Raw genomic sequence first — 20,106 nt, forward strand, 5'->3', positions numbered from 1 at the left:
TGCTTGCTAGCTGTTTTTTTGAATATTTCTTGAAGTTGTCTAATTGAAAATGTTAAAGATAACCAGTTTTAAGTTTTGGAAAATACAAAGTTTAATCTGATATCCACTTTTTTTCTTTTAACTTGTAAAAGTAGTACTGCACTGCTTTACAAATGTTAACTTTTTGGAGATAAAGAACAAAACACGAGTAGTTTTTAAATTAGAACTCAAAACTGAAAATTGTCTGAAATCTAATCATTAGTGTTCGCAGAGGTTTCTATCCTTTACTCTCAGCATGGGGAAAAGAAAGGTGCAACGTAGCTGCTTCTGATATATCAGGCTTAAATGAAAATAAAAAGAAGAAAGCTTTTTTTTTCCCCATACTACTTCCAGCTTCAGGAAAATACCTGGTTACAAGAGTCCTCCAATTCAGGGAGCTAAATAATAGTTTGACTCTTATGTGAAATGCTGAGAGTAATGGTGGCAGACACCAAAATTTATTCTGAACTTTTCTTCAGGGACTCTGACCCAATCTGCTGTGCAATTCATTCTGATGGGTTCCAAACCTTGGCTGAAATGTAATTGAATCACAGCAAATGCAAAGGAAATTACAGGAAGATCAGCCTGAAGGCCTGATGGTTGCATCTTGCACTGCCATGTGGAATGTTAGATTTTAAATCAACCCCTCACTCTTTCTGTTCTGCAAAGTTTCAGGGAACTGCAGTAGTATTCCTGAGAACTGGAGTATTGGATATTTGCTCATGTTCTCCAGGGACCAACTTGAGGAGCAAAGAGAGCATTCTGCTCAGAAAAGAAACATGCCCTAAAAATTTGGGGCATACTTACTCTTCCTAGAAAATAACCCTGATGGGTGTTTCAGGCTGCATCTATCACTGGTTCAAAGAGGACATTGTGGAAAAAATGCAGCCTGTCATGAAATGGGGGAAAAAAAAGCCCATCTCTACCTGCTGACTAACGCTCCACTGTTCTCTGAATGCTCCACTGTGGAGGGAAGGCAGATGGCACACGCTCGGGGTTGGGAGTGGATGTATTTCCATCCACGTAACCCAGAACTTCAATGCAAAATCAATAGACAACTCATGTGGCCTTTTTGGTCCTGCAAACTGCAGATTATTCTTCCTACATGACAGTGGAAAATGACTTTGTGAGGTGTGATGACTACGAGCAAACTCCTAGATGCTCCCTATGGAATGGAGCCTGTTGCGCCTAGCGATTGCAGCACGTACTGTGTTGTGTATAATGCCCTTTTCACTTATTTGCAGCAGAGCCATGGCAGATGCCCATCTCACAAATGCTCAGTCGAAACACCTGCCTGGATACCCATTCAGCACTCTACCGTAAGTTTGAGCCTTTTAATACAAAGATTTGAGGGACTGAATGGTAAGTCTGTGCTTGGAGCAGCCCTGGGCAGGTAAAACTTCCATAATTAATGCATTTGAGAAAGAACAGTAACGAGTCTTAAGTCTAGACCAAGCTCCTTGGGAAGCCTAAACTGTTGATGTGTTGAGTTGTGGCTTAGCAATTCTTCTCCAGAAGTTCAGACTCTTCAGGAATTTAATACACTCAACTTGGAGCAGTGGGGATTGGTGACAAGCTTGGTATAGGGTGATGATAGAGTCCAGCTTAGGGAGTGCAGTTACTGTTGATTTCTGTAACTGGGCCCCAGCTGAATGTGGTGACGGGGAGCCATCCAGATCCAGGTGGTGATGCAGGGAAGGGGAGATGCATCTTTCCTTTTCCACATTCTTATGCAAGAAAGACTGATGATTTCAAGTGCTTTACAGACTATTAAGTAGGAATTTGCCCAGCATAGGTAACAACAGCTTTTGGGATGATGGATAATGAGTTAAACTTGGTCTGCTGAGTTTATAGGAAATTTCTGCTGTAAATGCTTTCCTCCTCCTGCAAATTAGATGACTTCAGTGAGATTTGCTTTTAACTATCAAAGTCTGAGTAATATTTGAGAAGGAAAAAACCTAACTGTGGTCAAGTTGACACTGCATTGATTTATATCTTGTCTGAACATGCATTGTAGATAGGGCCAAATCTTTGGGTGTTGGAAGTTAGAGGGTTGACTAATAGAGCTATGATGATTTATTGCACCTAAGGAATTGGCAAGATTTCACTGACATTTCCATTGGCTCTGGACCACAGCATGATGTTGGTCCACAGCTATCAACTTGTCACCTTTTATGAGTAGATGAACAAGAAACAAATTCAAGTCGTCACTCTTGCTCAGTCTCTCACTAATCTTGCAAGTGATTGTAAGCTCTGGGGTTTTGATCGTCTTTATATAATGTTAAAATTGTTTATGTTATTGTTTATCTGTATGATGACACCCACTTAAAAATATCGATTGAACAGTTGAACTACCCAGTCTTTTACCAGGTGAGGATCCAGGCGAGTAACTTATTAGCTCATTCTAATTATTAGTTTCCATTTTTAAAGACTTTGGACTGACTTTGTGGTGTGGTTTATGTTGCTTTGTGTTTATATTAAGAGGGTTGCAGCATGAATGGTAGTGTGAGGCTTTGAGAACTGGAACTGTGTTGAACATTTGTAGCAAATCAAGAGCAGTTGCACTCAATGCAACATCATGACCTGACTTTTTATATAGCAGCTTTAAATGCCTTGGGCATTTTTAGGATACTTGTTTCTTAAACCATAAAAAATAAGTGTTTGAGTATTTTTTGCTTGTCTCTTGTTAGCTATCTGTGCATGCATATAGTGTCACAAAAAATGGTAAGCTGAGGATTGAACTTTGTTCTCTTTCTAAGCCTGAGAAATTGTCTAAGATCACAATAACTTCAAGTGTTATTATTTTTAAACTGTTGGAGTGGAAACTGGTTCTGGGACCAGTATTAGTCAACATCTTAATCAACAAAGCAGACACTGGGATTGAGTGTAGCTCCAGCAAATTTGCAGATAACACCAAGCTGAATGGTGCAGTTGTTATGCTAGAGGGAGGAGATGCCATCCAGAGGGACTGTCACAGGCTGGAGATGTGCACCAATGTGGACCTCATTAAGTTTAACAAGGCCAAGTGCAAGGTGCTGCACTTGAGTCAAGATAATCAGCAGTGTCAGCACATACTATGAGATGAGAGATAAACGAATTGAGAGCAGCCCTGAGAAGAAGGAATTGGGGGTATTGGTAGATAAAAAACTCGACATGAACAGGCAATGCCCACTCCCAGCCCAGAATGCCAGTTGTATCCTGGGCTTCATCCAAAGCAGTGTGGCCAGCAGGGTGAGGGAGGGGATTCTGCCCCTCAGCTCTGCTGTGATGAGACCCCACCCGGAGTGCTGTGTCCAGCTCTGGGATCCCAGCATAAGAAGGATGTGGACCTGTTAGAGCAGGTCTAGAGGAGGCCAAGGAAATGGCCAGAAGGCTGAAGTGCCTCTTCAGCAAAGACAGGGTCTGCTTGCCCTGGAGAAGAGAGACCTTATCGTGGCCTTTCCCCTTTTAAAGGAGGCTTATAAAGGAAGATAGGGACAAACTTTTTCATAGGATCTTTAAAGACAGGACTAGTGGTCATATTTTTAAGCTGAAAGAGGGTTGAGTTAGATCGGACATAAAAGAGGAATTCTTTACTATGAGGTTGGTGAGACACTGAAACAGGTTGCCCAGAGAAGCTGTGGATGTTTCATGCCTGGAATTGCTGAAGATTAGGCTGGATGAGACTGGACAACCTGCTCTAGTGAAAGGCATTCCTGCCGATGGGTGGGACTAGATGGTCTTTTAAGGTCTTTTCCAACCCAGGCAATTCTGAGTGTATGAAAAAAAAAAGCCCCCAACTTTCTATTAGAATGTATTTCAACCCCTCACTTGTTTTTTTTGATTGTAGAGTACAACATGTGGTCCTTGAGGTAATTGCCTACTTGAAGCTTGTTATTATCTGTATTTTTTCTTGATTATAGAAACTGAATGGAGTGAAGGCAAATAAGTTGTAATTCCCAAGTACCTTCTGCTTCTTTTTTATCAAACAATATTCTACTCAGCGAAACAGACAAACTGTCTGTCTAATCTGTATCACATATTTATAGGCACATTTTACTATACTTGAGTAGACTTATTTTCCTGGGAGACTAATGCAGACAGTTGGAGAAAATTAAATCAGACAGAAATTAACTTTGAGTGGTCGATATTTTCCCTATCTGTTTTCAACAGTGTTTTTAAATTGACTTGCCTTTATCAGAGAAAAATATCTGTGAAACATCAGCATTTTGATAGAAAGCTGATTAATGAAATGAAAACTTCTAGTGACACATCAGAGCATATTGCCTCCTATAAAAGTCTTGTAGGGGAAAAAAAAAAGCAGACATCTGGCCAGTTGTGACAACTCTATTAGATGAGGACACCATGTGTTTGGATGTCTCTCAACAGTGGTGCAGGGAACAGTGTCAAACAACGAAGGAAAAACAAACTGCTAGGAAAGTTATCCTCTTTCATCAGTTGTGCTGGCTGTGTCACTGAGGATGGCATGTGTCTATGGTCTCCTTTTTCAGTATTTTTTATAAAAAGCACTGTGTCCTCTCTTGGGAGGGCCTTTTGCATCTAATGCAAGAAACAGGAGATCTGGCAGCATTGCTGTTATGTAACAGTCTGAATTTTGCCATCCCTAATTTTTCATCCTCTTTGAATTTGTTGATGGTTCTTGCAGTTAAGATTCTCAATTCTGTTTGGCAACTCGCCATCTGCAAAAGAGGCCATAAGTGCATACTGACTTTCGGTGCCTTCACAGTGTCCTTAATTAGATTCATTTTGAGTCTGAGAATTTTAATCAAGGGAATTACCTAAGGGTGGCTTTGTCTGCACTTGCACTTTTAGTCATGTCTTCCAAAGGATTGTAGTGTTTGATTATAAAATACTGCAAAAAGAGTTCACTGCACTGTTCTCTATCAAACTACACCTCCCTATCGCTGTGGCTGCTCACTAGCTAGATCCATTATGTAAAGATAATGAAGTGTCAGAAGCTGCACCTGTGTTGCAAAAACATTTGGGGCTGTCTTTCCTTCTAGCCCACTTGACAGCTTTTCTTGAGCTTGGCATTCAGTGCAAGCATTCACCTTAGATCACCCTGAGCATATATAGGATCCCTCTGCATATTCTTGCTGCATTCTCAGCAGAGCTCTTTGGCCCTCTGTTCTAGCCCACAGAAAAAAATCCCTTTTGGGCATCATTTGCCATGGAGAAGCAGCAGGAAGAAGCAGTAAAAGGGGTGTGAGCACAAAAGATTAAGGATCTGGCACATGACTTAAGCAAAGCCTCATTCAGCATCAGCTGCCCCCTAAATGTGAAGAGGGGGACAGTGACTTTAAGGGAAGGTGAACCTAAAGAAGGTCCTTGCAGGGTTAATGCAGCAGCTGTACCTGCTGCCATGGCTCATGGACTGCAGATTTACATGGGTGCCAGGCTGTTCTGCAGCTGAACTCTCAGCTGGACCTTTTGAACTCTGCAGCTGAACTTTCTGCCCCTTGATCTGCCTATATCCATAGCACAAGGAGAGCAAGTATCACTCCTCTTTGAACCTGCATATGTTCTTGTTTTATTTACATGGGATAGGTCTGTATGCAGAGGATATAGTTACTCCTGTTTTTTCTTTTCCTGGTTTATTGGGAGCACTGGAGGAACAAGAATGCACTAATGCCCTGCACAATTCTGAATTTAGCCTGCCTGATTGGAGAGTTAACCCATAAACATTCCTCATTTAAACAAATCAAGGCTTTTGTATTGAGATTCACTTCACAGGAGTTGTTTTAAAGAAATTTGTACTTTTGGAAGATGACTTGGAAGATGCAAGTTAATTTTGGTGATAGTGATCTATGTAAAGAATGTTCTGACATGATATGGAGCCAAGCAGAAACATATTGAAATGTGCATATTCTGAATTGGTCTCGGGCTATGAGCTTGGAAGAATTGTTTCTGAAACCAGTCTTGCTTTTGTTAAACACAAAACAAATAGAAGTCTCTGTTTGGCAAGAGTCAGCTCTCTCCTGGGACTAGCGTTGTGCCTCCTAATGATATCCCATCCTTACCTGTGTAGATGTGCTCTGTAAAATAAACAGAATGCCCTGCACTCCAAGAAATGCATTTTGCAAGGACTCTCTAAGCTTTAAGTCTTTTTCTATTAAACCCCTGTTGGCTAATAAATTTCACTCACAATCCAGGTGGTGGTGAATGGTTTTTGTAGATAAACTGAAATATTTGAGAACAGTGCTATTAATACAGTGCTTCTTCTGTCTTTCACCTCAGTATTTAATGGCAATGGAAAATTCTGAGTGCTAAAACCCAGCTTTATTTTTAAAGGAGATATTAAAGTAATGCTATGCATATTTCTGCTAGGTCTCTATATTCCTGCAGATCTTCTTCATTCCTAAGTCTCCTGTACCTCTCCTTGCCCAGTGCTCAATGCAGTTTACCGTCCAATTCTCTAAAAGGCATGGTTAAAAAACCCTGCAGTGCTGAGTCTGTTACCAACTGCCAGCTATGAAGATGCTTTTTTTAAATAGCCACTTAAATCCCCCTTCCCCTTGGATAGCTCTCTGAATCTTCTTTCTTGTTTTCACCACCCCTCCCCAGCCTTCCCTGGGGAAAAACATGCTGTTCCTGTTGTTGCTGGCAGTAGCTGGAGGTGCTGAAGATTCTCTCCTGTAATCTGATTTACGGATTCATTGGGGAAAATTAGGCTTACTAGGCTAAGGTAGTGTTGGATTAGCAGTAAACCACAGCACATCCCAGCAGGACAGCAAATGCTTCATGCTTGGGTAGATAGAGGCATGGGCTAGCAGAGTATCTGTAAACAGGAGGGATTAGGCTTAGGAGCAAATTTGGAGAGAGATCAGGCAAACAAAGCCATTTACTCCACTATTTTATCAAACAGAAGGGAAGAAGTAGGATAGAAGATTCCTTGAAATGGCAATAGCCTTTTGATAATGAAATATATATACCTAATTTTTAACATATATGGTCCTTCATCCCATTGCAGTTCCCAGTGAAACTAGGGAAGGGTTTCAAAACTGCAAAACAAGTTCAGAAACTCTGAAGATAAGTTGATAATACATTTAAAAATTTAAAACCATTATCTGCCAGCTGACCCACATAGCTGCTTGACATCATCATCAGGAAACATTTTACATGAGTTATTTACAGTGAGTAATCTCATTAAGCAGACATTATGTATAGGATATTTGCTGTCTTTATTGCTTTCTTTGTCTTATGGAAAGCACCAGGATGTTTCTGCAGCAGTCCCAGTCACAGAAGTGTAGCAGTGCATAATTTAGAGCAAAATATTTCTAACTTGGTTATAGAAATTTTGTTAAAGCCAAAACCTAGTATTGATCTTTATGAGAGCAATTACTTAAAGGTACTTTTATGGAAAAGCAAATATAGATTTAACTACTTAAAATCATTGCAGCTTATGAGGTTTATGAGCAAAAAATTTTAAACAACACCTAATTTTCTTCTGGACACTATTTTAAAATTCTGGTTTAAGTGCTCATTTAGCCAGGCAACATTTTGACAGTGTTACTGAAGTTTAAAACCAATGTGCACGTCCAGTTTCTACAGTATTCATTATTTATTATTCCCAGAGGGAAAGCACTGTTTGAGTACAGTTTTTGTGATAGACTATACTTAGCTTGGGGGTTATATACCAGAGATATTGCTACTCAAAAGCCACACTCTCCTGACGTGGGAAATTCCATGCTAAGGTCAAACACAAGTGAGTCAAACATTCTGGGTTTATGGCAATATACACAAAATCCAAGTTAGCTCTGCTCTTTATTTACAACCTGCAATAACCAGAAAATATGGCTGTTATGACTGCGTAGATGTGCTTCTAGTCCCCAGTAAAGTCAGAAAATTTGTTTCCATTATTTTTCTCTTAGTTGTGCTGCAATATAACATGAAGCAGTGATCTAATACTTTTTTTGTAGGAAACCAAAGAAGTTGATCATATAACTTAGAAAAGTGTATGTGCATGTAGCCAACAGGTGAAGGGGAGCTCAACTGGAAGAGTAGGACTCTTCCTTAGAGGTCAGTTATTCCTGTCATGGTATCTCACTATATGTTGGCAAGCAGCCTCACTTTGCCTCATGCTGTAGTAAAAATCTATAGATGAAACTTGTGGGAGAAGCGGATGTGGCAGAAAAAAGATAGAAACTGTGCCTTGCTCAGTAGTATTTGATAGTGATGCTGACAGTGAAATTCATCTGTCCAGATTTATGTTGTTGGAGAGCTATACACACTTTTGAGGGACAGTTCACCTTTACACTGGTATGAATGGATTGGGTTATGGGAGGCTGTGTTTCTCCTGACTAATGATACAGGAGACCTAGGCAGCCAGCTCTGGCACAGTGTCTGAACTGAAGGTGTATCCCGTGGTTTTCTCAGTGTTGCCCAAAGTGTTGAGGTACAACAGACACACAGGTACAAGACTTTCCTTCTAGATACTCCAAAGGCACATTTCATTCTAGTTATCCTTTTGGAACTGTAGAATCATTAAGCTTGGAAAAGACCTCTAAGATTATGGAGTCCAACAGTTAACTCAGCACTGCTCACCACTAAACCAAGTCACCAAGTCATCTGCATGCCTTTTGAACAGCTCCAAAAGTGGTGATTCCACCACTTCCCTGGGCAGCTTGTTTCAATGACTTGAATGTACATCAATGTACATCTTTTCAGTGAATAATTTTTTCCTACTATCCTGACTAATGCTCCCCAGGTGTATCTTGTGTCCACTCCCTCACATTCTGTCACTGCTGCTTGGGGGAAGAGATTGATTTCAAGCTGTCTACAACCTCCTTTCAGGCAGTTGAAGGGAACAAGAAGGTCCCAGCTCAGCCTCTTTTTCTCCAAACTAAACACGCCTGACTTCCTCAGCTGTTCCTCATAACTTGTGCTCCGGACCCTTCCCCAGCTTCATTTCCCTTCTCTGGACACGCTCCAGCCCCTCAATGTCCTTCTTGCAGTGAGGGGTCTAGAGCTGGACACAGAATTTGAGGTGAGGCCTCACCAGTGCTCAGTACAGAGAATGATCCCTGCCCTGGTCCTGCTGGCCACACCATTGCTGATCCAGGCCAGGTGTCACTGGTTTTCTTGGCCACCTGGGCACTTCTGGGTCATGTTCAGCTGCTGTCAGCCAGCACCCCCAGGGCCTTTTCTGCTGGGCTGAATTCTGGCTGTTCTGCCCCCAGCCTTTAGCACTGCCTGGGGTCGTTGTCAGCCAAGTGCAGAACCCAGCACTCGGCTTTGTTGAATCTCATACAATTGGCCTCAACCCATCAATCCAGAATGTCTGGATCCCTCTGCAGAGCCTTACTACCATCAATAGATAGGTAGAGCTGCTACTAATTTACAGGAAAATGCAAATGAAAACAGGATTGGATCTGGGCACAGCCCAAGCTGTGTAGAGGTATTACAACATCTCCCAGAATCTGGTATTATACCTAGTGCCTTTTTCTTTAATACCTTGAAAAAAAATCTGTTTAACATAATAGACCATATGTTTTAGTGGCATTTTCATTGGTACTTTTGGATTGCAAGTCCAATTTTTCATTCAGTACATACATACTGTATAATGTCATTTGCACTTAAAGGGCTCTGGGAACCTAAAAGTCTCTCTTTATCCCATAAATGGCTATAAACATATTAGAAAATGTGTTCTGCAAAGATTTATTCCTGGAAAGTTCTGAATGTCTCCTGTGAAGTGCTTGGGGGCCTTCCCTTTGACCCTGTTGGTATCGTTCATATGCCACTCTAAATAAGCACAGGAATCCTGCCCTGGGACTGAGATAGCTTATATATCAGGGAGGTTTTGCAAGGCATTTCATAAGAAATGAATGTAAGAAGCTTCTTTGAATGCTGATAGAAATTACTCTTCCCTGCAGAGTACTCATTTCTTTGCTGTTTGAAACTTTTTTTTTCTCAGTTGTGAACAAATGCAAATTAGGATTTGTTTGCTTTTTTTTTGTTTGTTCTGGGCTCTCTAAGGAAGCAGGGAATATAAATTTCCTGTAAAACATATAATTGATAAGCTGTTACATGTCACAGGAAGAATGTGAATTATAGGTCTAAATGTACTCTGTTTTCAGGGTTTTGAAAAACAGAGCTTCAATTATCCATGCAAACAGAACGGAATTCTATCCTCCCGTCCTGGGATTTGAGCCTTGCCAAAACCCAAAGGTGCTCAGCCCTGTTTGCTGGTGACTTTTGGAGCTTTGGTATTCATCTCTCTGGGTCAGTAACCCTGCATGAATTTTTCTCAGTGGACATCTGCCTTTTTTGCATCAAGACTCATCATCTTATGTGAATTCACAGGGATAAATATTTGCTTGAAGTGTTTAGCATTAATTACAGATTCAAACACATCCTGTCAGTCATTCTAACAGTACCTATTTATGTAATCCACAGTAGGGCCATCTCTTCTACCTTGGATGCTTCACTTGGATTTCCTCAGCGTCTGAGCATCTCAGCATGTTAATTAGTTTTCACAAGATCCTTGTGAAGAAGTTGGGAAAGCTGTTATCCCCATTTTAAAAACAAGGGTGAGAAGCAGAGAGGTGGAGAATATGACTGCATTGTGTAGGGTTACACCGAGCATATCAGCTCTGAAACGAGTGCTGCACTGAGGGTAATTAACCCAATTAACCCATAATAAAGCCAATAGTCCATGCATAATATCACATCTTTGTACTTTTCTGTGCCATGCAGCTGGTCAGCTGTTGAAGCAACCTTTGGACTTTGTAACAGAACAGTGAACCACAGAACAGAATATTACTCTTCTGTGGAAAGGAAAGGGAGGTTTAAAAAATATTCACCATCACAGGTATAATTTCAGAAGAGGGTTTTGCTACATCAGTTTGGTGGCCTGGGCCACCCCTTTGCTGGGTTATTTTGTGAGCTGGGCTCTGGCTGAGGAGCAAGGGGACAGTGACAGTCTGCAGGAGCTGTCAGATCTGCAAGCTGCTCCAATGTCACTGTCTTTGCTCAGAGCTGAGTTTCAGGGCAGCTTCATTTAGAGGCTACACATTCTCTATTCCTCTGAATTGTTTATAGTGTATGGTGGAAACATCTAAAATAGGATGCTGTAGAATGAAAGAAAAAGCAAAACCACAGGAAAGTTGAAGCTTTTCCTCCCACAAGTATATATTATGTATATGTATTTTTATACATAGATTTCAGTATCTCCTTTTTCGTGCCTCTGGTGTCAGCTCCTGAGTTTACCCCAGTTGTACTTATCTCTGCTGCATAAATAACTCTCTGTCCCTCTCTCCAGTTAATTTAAACCTGCAAGTGTTCACTCCTGTTCTTTTTTGCTGTGCCACCTGCCTCTCAGTCTGACTGCTGTGTTACTCCCTTCTCTGCCACCAGTGTCAGATTTTCTGAGAGAAGCCTGGGTCTTGAAATACTTTGGGAGTGGAAGGATGGATAAGGGAGTGCTCTTCCATGTTTTGGTGCCTCTCTTTTCACCCACAGAACAGCTCTCACATTTTCTTCTTCCCTGCCATATCCTTATTTATGAGGTACTTAGGGATATTCCTATTTGGATAAACATTTACTATTTTTAACTTGTTTATCCTTGCAGAATAGGTAACCAGAAAAAGCCAGTCATGAGTGAAGAACTGTGATTTCTAACACTGGATAGCCACCTAAAAATATTTAAATGTCAAGACTGTAGAAGAATGGCAATACTGGGTTAAAGGATGGGGGATAAACCTCAGGAGAGGGAACCCAGTCATCTGCTGTTACAGGGAACACAGTCATGTAAAACTTCACTTGAGAATTTGGAAATTATTCACTGTCAGACACTTCTAACTTCTGCTGTCATCCTAGGCTGGTCTCTGCTACTGGATGAATGTGTCAGATAAAGCACATACCATGCTATATAAAGATTGGTCTCACTAAAAAGCCAGGTGAATAACTCACCTGAGAATTTGTGGTCTGCCTGGATTTGTCTTGCTGCTGTAAAACTGAGTGTGCTGATCTGTTGCATCTCTGCATAGTGGAGCCTTTGACTGTAAGCTCAGCCCAGGTCTGCCTGCTAAAAAGCAAATTTAGTCACATTTGGCATTAGGAGACTCAGTCATTTTAAATGGTCCATAAAACTTAAAGCTGGCCACAGGAGAGAGAAGCCCCAAAGGATCTCTGTACCTCTGCAGATGGTAGAAGTCCATGGTTGATGCTTAGAGATAAGATGCGGTAAGAGTACAGAGTAATAGTTCCCCTGGAATATCTTTCCTGCTTCCTGCAATTAGGAGTTTAATGACTTCTTGAGTTTGAGGTTACAGCTTCTGGTAGACCAAAACTCCTTAAAATAAGAATTGGATGAGTGGAACAAAACTCTGTTATTATATATGTAAATCTAGATTTGCACCAGTGGAACAGGGCAGGGTTTGGTTTCTCTCTCTCTCCCTTGATAGTAAAAGTGATTAAATCTTAGAAGTTTGGATCCTCTCCTGTACTTTTTTTTAAATAAAGAACTGGTTTGATAATAAAATCTTGGCATTTACTTTTATCAGTTCTTAAGTATAGTAAAGAGGGTACTGCTTATCAGTTTTCTAGTGTAGCATATATTCTACTTTAATAATATCTGCTCAGCTATGCATTTTCTCCCCCTCACGATATGTGCATGAAAGGTGCCTTCAGAGATTTAAGGGGGCGATTTGAATAATGATTTTTTTTTCAGCTATCCTTCATTAAATTCAAATTTCCGCTAACTTTCTGCAACATCACTTTTATGGAAACTCAGCATCCACTAAAATAAAAAATGTCTTTCAGCAGATCTTTCCATTTTTCTTATTTATTTTCTATTGCTTTTTGAGTATTATTTGTTGCATAGTGGCTGATACGGAATTTGGAAGCCCTTGTAAAGTTATTCACAGTATTTCTTTTCCATTTAATGGTAGTTCTTTGGATAAGACCTTCTTTTGTTTCAGTAAAATCAGTGACAAAATTGATTTTGAAGTGAAAGTAGAAAGGTGTTCTCAGTTTATCACCTCTGAAAATGAAAAAATTTGAATTCATAACATTCACAATAGTAGGTTACCATATTGCATGTTTATTATGTGCTTAACTGCTGTTAAGCAGTACAATCCAAGAAAATGGAGATTATTGAATGGTCTGTTTGCTAAACCAATCTTGACATCTTTATTCATACACGTGTGATTACGTTACCACTTCCAAATGGTATTTTGGATGTGGGGGTTCACTACTATTTTTTTTTTTACTTTGTTTAGTAGTGATATTCTACAGAAAAAGGACAGTTTTGTTGGGGGTGGGAGTTGTTTTGTGTTCTGGTTCATAGGTAATTAACAGAAGTGTAAGTTAATTTCTAATACTTGTTGCTGGTGAATTTGCATAAAATGCAGAGCATCATTGTTGGTCTGAGGCAGAATGGGATTAGGAAAAAGCATCCAGGAATTGCTCTAGAGGAAGTTCTGCATTCTGGCTTGCTTCCAACAGACCTTAAGTAGAATGGCCCTGTATGTCCCTTGGTTTACACCAAGCTAGATAGATAGCAAATACTTGCTGATGTCCTTGAGATCTCAAATTTCTTTGAGATGTATTCGTGCATACAGTACAGCATAACTGTGGTATGATTTCAAATTCCATATGTAATTTTCCAGGGTCAACATTAAGTGCTTTTAATCTTGAAACAAAGAATGAAATAAAAGTTATTGAAAAACACATATTTTATCGTATTAAAAAGGACTTGACATTTTATTTTTTTTTTTTTGAGGTAGGTAAGGGAGACAAGAGAGGAGGTGGGGAAAAAGCTCATTGTTTTGGGAGTTTTCTTTTTGGATGCAAACCCAAAATATTGACATAATAGCATACTTTATATCAGAATTTTAGAAAAAGCAACTTCAGAAATCTATGCATCATAGATGCAGGTTGAAACTGTCAGTGTTCAAAGTGGTTTGAACTTTTTACCTTTACAGTAACTTGACTTAAAAGCATAGAAGAGTAAATGCTAGTTGGTTTTTTTAACAGTCTTTTATTCGGTTCTTACCACTGCAGTCTTTATATCTTTGTTCTTGACTTACTTTTTCTGTTTATTCTTCACTGACTAAAGATACTGTCACACCTGCATAAGCCTCAAGTTTATCTTGCTTTCTGAGCAGAAACCAGAAGACCTCAGATGCCATGAAATTGAAAAGGCTGAAGAATAACAGAGCAACTTGTTCCCACTTCTATTCCCTACCCCGGATGAGCTCCCATGAAACACCCTCTCAAAGTGCCAGTCTAGTAGATGTGGATGCATCACAGGACTATGAAGTCCTGGTTCTACATAAGCAATTTAGTGACTGAAATGCATCTTGGATAAAATTTAAGTTTCCAAGTAGGCAGTTTATGAAGCTCATGTCCATTCCCATCCCTGCCTTCTTCCCTGCTTATATTTCTCCAAGGTTTCAGGCACCAGACTTGCCAGAAGTACATTTCCCATCCTTTTTGCTGAAGTTCCTTCATCTCTCCAGGTACAACTGGCCACATTTTGCAGGGAGGATGAAGACTTCCTCTGTCTGAACCTTATTTGTGCTGCTGGTGGTTGTACTCTCCAGAGTGAAGCTTATGCTGAGCTCTGAATTTCCCTTTCCAAGAATGTGGTTATACTGAGAGCATCCCAGCTTTCATCTTTCTTTTGAAGGAAAAAAATGAAGCAATCCTGCCTACCAAAAGTGGAGTTTAGGAGTTTAGGCATGGGAGTAGGGTTGAGAGCTTTCGGCTATCTATTGTGATTTTTTTAGAAGCACAGATCAGGCAGGCACTTGCAGTAGAATACAGGGAATTTAAAAATATAGCCATTTATCTCCTCTCTTACTTGCATTTCCCCCTGCTTCTAGGCAACATGCTGCTTTTTCTGAATTTTGTAATTTTCATGAACTGCATTGCAGAAATGAGTACTTAAGGCCTATATCAGGTAGCTCTTAGGATCACCACGCTTCATCTATCTGCAACCATTTCCATTGTGCTCTTCTCAATGTGTGGCAGAGATGTTGATGACAATATGACAATGTTAATGTCACCATCTAACAGGGGCCAAGCCACCCCTGATTGTAGAATGTAATGTAATGGACAAAATGGAATAAAAAGTTAAACAGAGGTGAAGCTTATGGACTTAAGAAACTATCTTTTTCTGAGTGTATTTGCAAGGATTTCTCTTAAGACATGTTAACTTTTCCTAAGCCTTTGCATATGGACATTCTTATGCTAATTTGTGGAAGAAAAAGTCAAGAACTACAGTACTTAAACTACATTGCTCAGTCAAATCATGGCAGAAAGTTAGGAAAGGTAGGCAGTTTAAAATAATTTGGGAGACTCAGCAAACTCTTAACGTGAAATTTAACTGAACTGTAGCTCAGTTCCTTCCTACTTTCTAAGTATGGTAATATGCATTGGCAAAAATAGTCTATTTTATACTGCCTGATCATCTTCATTTGACAGGTTGGCTGTGAGAAGTGATTTAGGTGTCACTGTGAGTAGCTCATGAATTAGATTTCAATTCCTTATAAAATAATTGAGTAAATACCCGGAGATGAAATCAGTAAAGTCTAGAGGGTAATAGAAGTTTGGGTAAACAAACAGCATGATTTTTATAGAGAACAAATCATACAAGACACACTTAATTGCTTGTTTTGATAGAATTGCTAAATTATTAGCTGCTGCTTGTACTTTTTAGAGATAAACTTTCAAAAACATCAAGAGTAGTTAGGTACCCAGCTCCTGCTGGTTTTAAGGATTTGCTACGTTATCTCTGGAAGTTTTAAAGAAAAGTTCATGTTAATTGGCTTGGAGTTTAGTCTTGCTACGACTTCTTAGACCCCTGGGAGTGACTGTGCCCAGATGGATACATATGAGTTGTGCAAGGATGATGGCACTCTTTCCAGCACCAGTATTATATGCAGACTTGCTTTGTATTTTCATTAATGAATGAGAAGTTTGGCTCAGAGCAGCATGCTAAGGAAATATAAGGCAAAAAATTCGAGAAGCTGTGAGCATTAATATGTTAATATAGTCCTGCAGAAGAAAACTCCCATCTGAAACCTCATGAATCCCCCTGAAAACCAAAACCTAAAGTGGAACTTTTAATGGGAATAACAGATCTTAAATAGTTTTGGTGGTAAATTCCACATACCACCTGAAAAAGAGAGATTGGACAATTCTTGACAAACAGTGGTGAAAAGATTCCATTATGCTGAGCCTTCTGAAAGAATTTAGAAGACTTTCTGAATTCTTTCAAATCATCTAGTTGCTCTGTGGACCAAAGCAAATTTAGAGGTCACTAAGGCAGGTAGATCAAAGGCAGACAATAGTAGCATTCACATCTAATAAAACACCCCCCCCCCGCCCCCCCCCAAAACAGATCTTTTGTACTGGGAGATTGAAGAGATGCCAGTAATTTGGACAAATAAATGCAAATCTGTTAGATCACCTTAGCTGTCTGAACTCCTTGGAACTAAATATGTACACCTTTTCTGCCATCGTATAACTGGAAACTCTCCAATGGTGGCATATATTGTGTCTGTTCTACTGGAAAAAAGTTGAATTGTAGTATATATTTTTACTAGGAATCTAGAAGGAAGGGAGATAGTGCAGCTAAAGGAAATGGCAGGAAGCAAATTTGGCTGAAGTTAGTGATATCTGATTCAAAACAGATGTCCTCAGACAGCCAGTGGTCAAGACTGGGAAAGAAATGAAAGGAAATGAGAAAGGGAGGGATACTCTGTGGAGAAGCAGGAAATGTGTTGAAGAGGGACATAGGGATGAACTGGGACCAATCAATCAGATATACTTACAGTGGCAACATAGGGAATGAGGTGGAGAAAATAGGAAGCCCTTGAATGATGAGGGTAGGAGGCAAATCTCTATTGAACAATTGACTAGTGAAAAAGCTTCTGTGGAAGTGCATCAAGAACTAGGTTTTACTGCTTGACAACCACCCAGGAGATAAAGGAAAAAAGAAGGAGATACTTGTAAAAAAAAATTTGCCAGCTCTCTAGGAGCTAATTAAAAAAGAAAACACAACCCTCTTCACCACTACCACCCCCACCAAATATTTAGGCTCTGTCTTTTATAGGATCCTACTTTTGTTAGAATTGAAATAGATTAAATAATGACCTTAATGCAGTCAGTGTGAATTGAGATCAGGAGGAACATGAGTAATACCACAAAGAAAATAAAGGAGCATGAAACACCTTTAAGACTGGAAGTTCAGACATTGAGTTTGATGGCTTATTCTCCATGCATTTAGTCAAGGGAAAATTAAAGAACCTGTGGAGGGGGAGTGAGAAATAAAATTTTATGTTAAATGAGTAAAAAACTAACCTCCTCTATGAATATGATCCTCTTAATTAGCTGAATTGTGAAGATGATGTTTATCAGCTGCCAATCATTGAGATAAAATAATGTAAATCTAAGTCAAAGTCACCCAGAAAAATATGTATTAGCTTGGAAACTGGCCTGAAAGGATAAATTTTAAGTACATATTTTCACCCTATGTTTATGTAAAAAAAACCAAAAAACAAAAAAAAACCCAACAAACCAGGACATAAAGCAGGGTTTTCTTATAAATTCAAAATTAAATGTATATGAAACTATTTTTGAATAATCATTGTTTGCTTAAAGCCCATTGTTGTTGAGATTATAATAATTGATATTTAATTTCACTGAGATTAGAATGGAATGCTGTTTAGTGGCTCTAGTGTGTCTGAAACATCCCTGCTGAAGGGCTCAGGGGAGATGGGCTGTAGTTGTCTTCAAGAGAGTTCTTTGAGTGGAGGAAGGGCACCTGAACACATGGAAATTACTAAAGGCACATGGGATTAAGCAGGTGGATCCCACCCTTTATTGGCAGGAATTAGTGCAGAATTAGCCAGCAGCACAAAATTGTTTTGTTGCTTTACACAGTTGTCTTTCATTTCGTTACTGTGAATAACTCAGTATCCTCATCAAACATTGTCTGCTTCCTCTTATCCTCATTTTCAGGTGATTTATAAGTATTTTGAATTACATAGGTGCCAATAGAGATTCTAAACAGATTTCACTGAAATTGTTCTTCTACAGCAAAACAGTGCCTTTTATTACTAACCTTTATTTTCAATTCTTGCCAAGCTTTTAAATCAATGGAGGATCTGTTCTTTTACCTCCTGAGAGCATAGTTTATTTATAAGACTTCTGTTAAGGATGGCTTTTTGTTTTTGGAAATCCAAGCAATAACCAAGCTCATCTTTGTGATTGTTGTCTCATTTGAAGGGAGAGACTTGAAAAGTCTGTGAACAGTATCTGTGCTCTGTTCAATCCAGCTTGATTTTTCCTTTTTTGCCACATCTTTGTGATACATCTGGTAATTTATTCATTTGTATAGTTTCTACAATTTTTTTCTGGAGTAGAACACAGATTATATACTCTCTAATTCCTTAGATCTGTCCAAAACCTTTTAAAAAGTTGATGCCATGGCATCAATTTGCCCCTTTGCAGTCCTTTACCACTAAGGTTCAGTTAAGCAATGGGATGATCCTTGATGATTAATATTTTACTGCATCATATTTGTTCCTTCTGAACTTTTGGCCTGTATGACTTGCTACTATGCATTTATTTACTAAGAGCACTTCAGTTTAGGATAGTTCTTCTTTATTTGTAAAGAAACGTGCAACAGGTAGTGAGGAGTTTTGGAAAAAACATTAATTTTTACCACAGGTAATCATTATTCAGCACATTGGAGATTTGTTGGGAATTTTTGGTAATAATGAAAGGTCAAATCGTTTTCAATTTTTTCACTGAATAAAGGCCAATATGTAAAAATGAAACCCAGGAAAAAAACCCAAAACCCAAGAACAACAGAAAAAGCAGGCACAAAAGTGAAGACAGAATAATCATTGGGGCATATAAATATACACACACAGAAATAGGGAACAGCCACCACATGGAATTAGAGGCTGTGGAAGATCAAAGAGGAGAGTGTAAAGTTAGGGCAGAAAATAGATTTGTAATATACATGCTTATGTTGTTTGCTGTGAATGTGCATGTTCAGTCTACCAGGGTTAATTGCACATATCCATATCTCAAGGATGATGAAAGCAGAATTATATGACAGTGTTGCTTTTTAGTGAGTGCTCTGCTATGTTAGAAAACTTTGATTTTCTATTCCTTTCCAGGATTGTACCTTTTATTGAAAAACACTTTGAAGCATGGCAGCTACAGATACAATTTGCACATCCAGACATTCTCTGAGTTACTCTTACACTCTTGGGATCCTGAAAATCCCTTTAACCTCTCTCCTCTGAAGTACACAAAAATACACACCCTGTAAGACAGCATAATTTTCTTTTTTCTATTTCATGTGCTGAGTGCTTGATGCAAAATGCACATGTGTTATGCCAAAATATGTTGAAGTTATAGCATCATTCTTGAAATCACAGAATCACAGGGTTGTTAGGGTTGGAAGGGACAGCTGGCCATCATCCAGTCCAACCCCCCTGCCAAGGCAGGGTCACCTAGAACAGGTGACACAGGAACGGGTCTGGAGGAGGTGGTGAATGTCTCCACAGAAGGAGACTCTGCAACCTCTCTGGGCACCTTTTCCAGTGCTCTGCCACCCTCAGTGTAAGGAATTTCTTTCTTGTGTTGAGGTGGAACTTCTTGTGTTTTAGTTTATGGTTATCAGCCTCTTTGAAACAGTTAGTTCTACAAAGAGGGTTAAAATCAATGCATAAAGCCTGTTTCTGCCTGTAGGTATAGAGAAAGGGCCATGGCAGAGCAGGTTTTGTGATAACACATGGTTTTCTGGCTGCCAGCCCAGTGCTCTTACACAAATTGGTGTTTTGTTGGGAAGAGGCTCATTTTCCTCAGATGTTTTGTCAGTCATTAATTTGAAGCCCTCCCTGTTTGGAAGTGCTGCAGTGTGTTCAGTGAGGCCTAAACACATGGAGCTGTGGTACCACTTATTGATCCTGTTGTTCCTGTAGGCAGACTTGGTCCAGGGCCTCTGGAAAGGCACTTCTCCAACTTCAGCTCTTACATTCCTGCCTCTTATGTTTGTACAGGTTATAGACCAACTTTTAATTGAAAAAGGAGTTTGTTTCTATTTATTTCAGTGCTCCCATG

The 20,106-nt window shown here is 39.5% G+C and overlaps 1 protein-coding gene across 9 annotated transcripts in view; it reads left to right on the forward strand.

Moving 5' to 3' along the window:
* Positions 1-20,106, forward strand: part of DLG2 (discs large MAGUK scaffold protein 2) — a 988,724-nt gene that overhangs the window by 165,472 nt on the left and 803,146 nt on the right. Inside the window, exon 2 of one of the 9 annotated variants that reach the window (XM_066572336.1) lies at positions 1,263-1,337. The exons of the other annotated variants lie outside the window; for them this stretch is intronic. Within the exon in view, the coding sequence (XP_066428433.1) occupies positions 1,263-1,337 (75 nt within the window). The remainder of the gene's footprint in view (positions 1-1,262; positions 1,338-20,106) is intronic. 9 annotated transcript variants of the gene reach the window in all.

The sequence above is a fragment of the Molothrus aeneus genome, chromosome 2, assembly GCF_037042795.1.
Source record: "Molothrus aeneus isolate 106 chromosome 2, BPBGC_Maene_1.0, whole genome shotgun sequence".
In the NCBI taxonomy this organism is placed as follows: domain Eukaryota; kingdom Metazoa; phylum Chordata; class Aves; order Passeriformes; family Icteridae; genus Molothrus; species Molothrus aeneus.